This window comes from Aplysia californica, unplaced genomic scaffold (assembly GCF_000002075.1).
Source record: "Aplysia californica isolate F4 #8 unplaced genomic scaffold, AplCal3.0 scaffold01820, whole genome shotgun sequence".
Taxonomy (NCBI): domain Eukaryota; kingdom Metazoa; phylum Mollusca; class Gastropoda; order Aplysiida; family Aplysiidae; genus Aplysia; species Aplysia californica.
In genome coordinates, this window is record NW_004799090.1 from 15134 (window position 1) to 16407 (window position 1274).

A 1274-nucleotide genomic window follows, 5' to 3' on the forward strand; every position below is an offset into this window, starting at 1 on the left:
ATCTATCTATCTATCTATCTATCTATCTATCTATCTATCTATCTATCTATCTATCCATCTATCTCCCTCTCACCCTGATGGGTGGTGTAACTTTAAGCATGGCGATATCGTTCCCGGCGTTCTGAGAGAAGCCACTGTGTACGTAGAGGGTCTCCACTTTGAGCACACGCTCCAGCCCGTCGGTGGCCAGTCGGTCGTACTCTCCCACAATGGCCGACCAGGCGAACGGGTTACGGTTGCTGGAATAATGATGATAATGATGATGATGATGATGATGATGATGATGATGATGGTGGTGGTGGGGATTTTATTATTTTTTTAAAATGTTACTGATGAAGCTATACAACAAAACGAACGTATGATAATATATTTTTGAAATCCTACCAAGTCTCATATGCAGTATTTGGGACACCTGAATAGACATAAGAGTCTTGAACATCTGGCTCTCACTGGCAAAATTGAAGGCAAACGAGGCAGGGGTAGGCTCAGAGCAATCTACTTGGGGACCCTAAACAAATGGGTAACTGGGAAAGATCAGGGAAACGTAGCTTTTTTTTGAGAGCATCCGAGCAAAGGAATGAATGGAGAACCATGATCGTCGATGTCTGTCGCAGATCTGGCACTGGATGATGATGACCAAGTCTCAACCTTTTTTTATTCTCTGTTTACATGATGATGATGATGATGATGATGATGATGATGATGATGATGATAATAATAATGATAATGATCATCATCATAATGTGGATTTTAGGTGAAACAGAATGCGACAGGGGGGAAGAGGGAGAGGGAGAGGGAGAGGGAGAGGGAGAGGGAGAGGGAAAGAGAGAGAGAGAGAGAGAGAGAGAGAGAGAGAGAGAGGGTAGTGTGGGAAGGGTGGGTTGGGAGAAAGAGAAAGAAAGAATAAAACCAACAAGAAAAAAAGAAAGAGAGAAAGAAAGAAAGAGAGAGACAGAAAGAAAGAAAGAAAGAGAGAGAGAGAAAGAAAGAAAAAGAGAAAGACAGGAAGAGAGAGAGAAAGAAAGAAGTACCAACTCCTGGAAGCAGTGGGCGGCTGTGAGGATCCAGTCCGGGGCTACCAATATCCCACCACAGGTGTGTTGTTTGTGGGCTGTGTAGGAGCGGAGTGACACCTGGTGGGAGATACAGGAGCGAACAGGTGAGGTGAGGTGAGGTGAGGTGAGGTGAGAACAGGTGAGGTGAGGTGAGGTGAGGTGAGGTGAGGTGAGGTGAAGTGAGAACAGTTGAGGTGAGGTGAGAAGAGGTGAGGTGAG

The 1274-nt window shown here is 45.2% G+C and overlaps 1 protein-coding gene across 1 annotated transcript in view; it reads right to left on the bottom strand.

Annotated features, from left to right (window-relative positions):
• The window catches only part of LOC101855771 (transmembrane protease serine 9), a gene marked incomplete at its 5' end in the record, with an annotated part of 27647 nt that overhangs the window by 9138 nt on the left and 17235 nt on the right, over positions 1–1274 (bottom strand). The window contains 2 exons of the mRNA XM_035973709.1: positions 74–239; positions 1036–1133. Of these exons, the coding sequence (XP_035829602.1) occupies positions 74–239; positions 1036–1133 (264 nt within the window). The remainder of the gene's footprint in view (positions 1–73; positions 240–1035; positions 1134–1274) is intronic.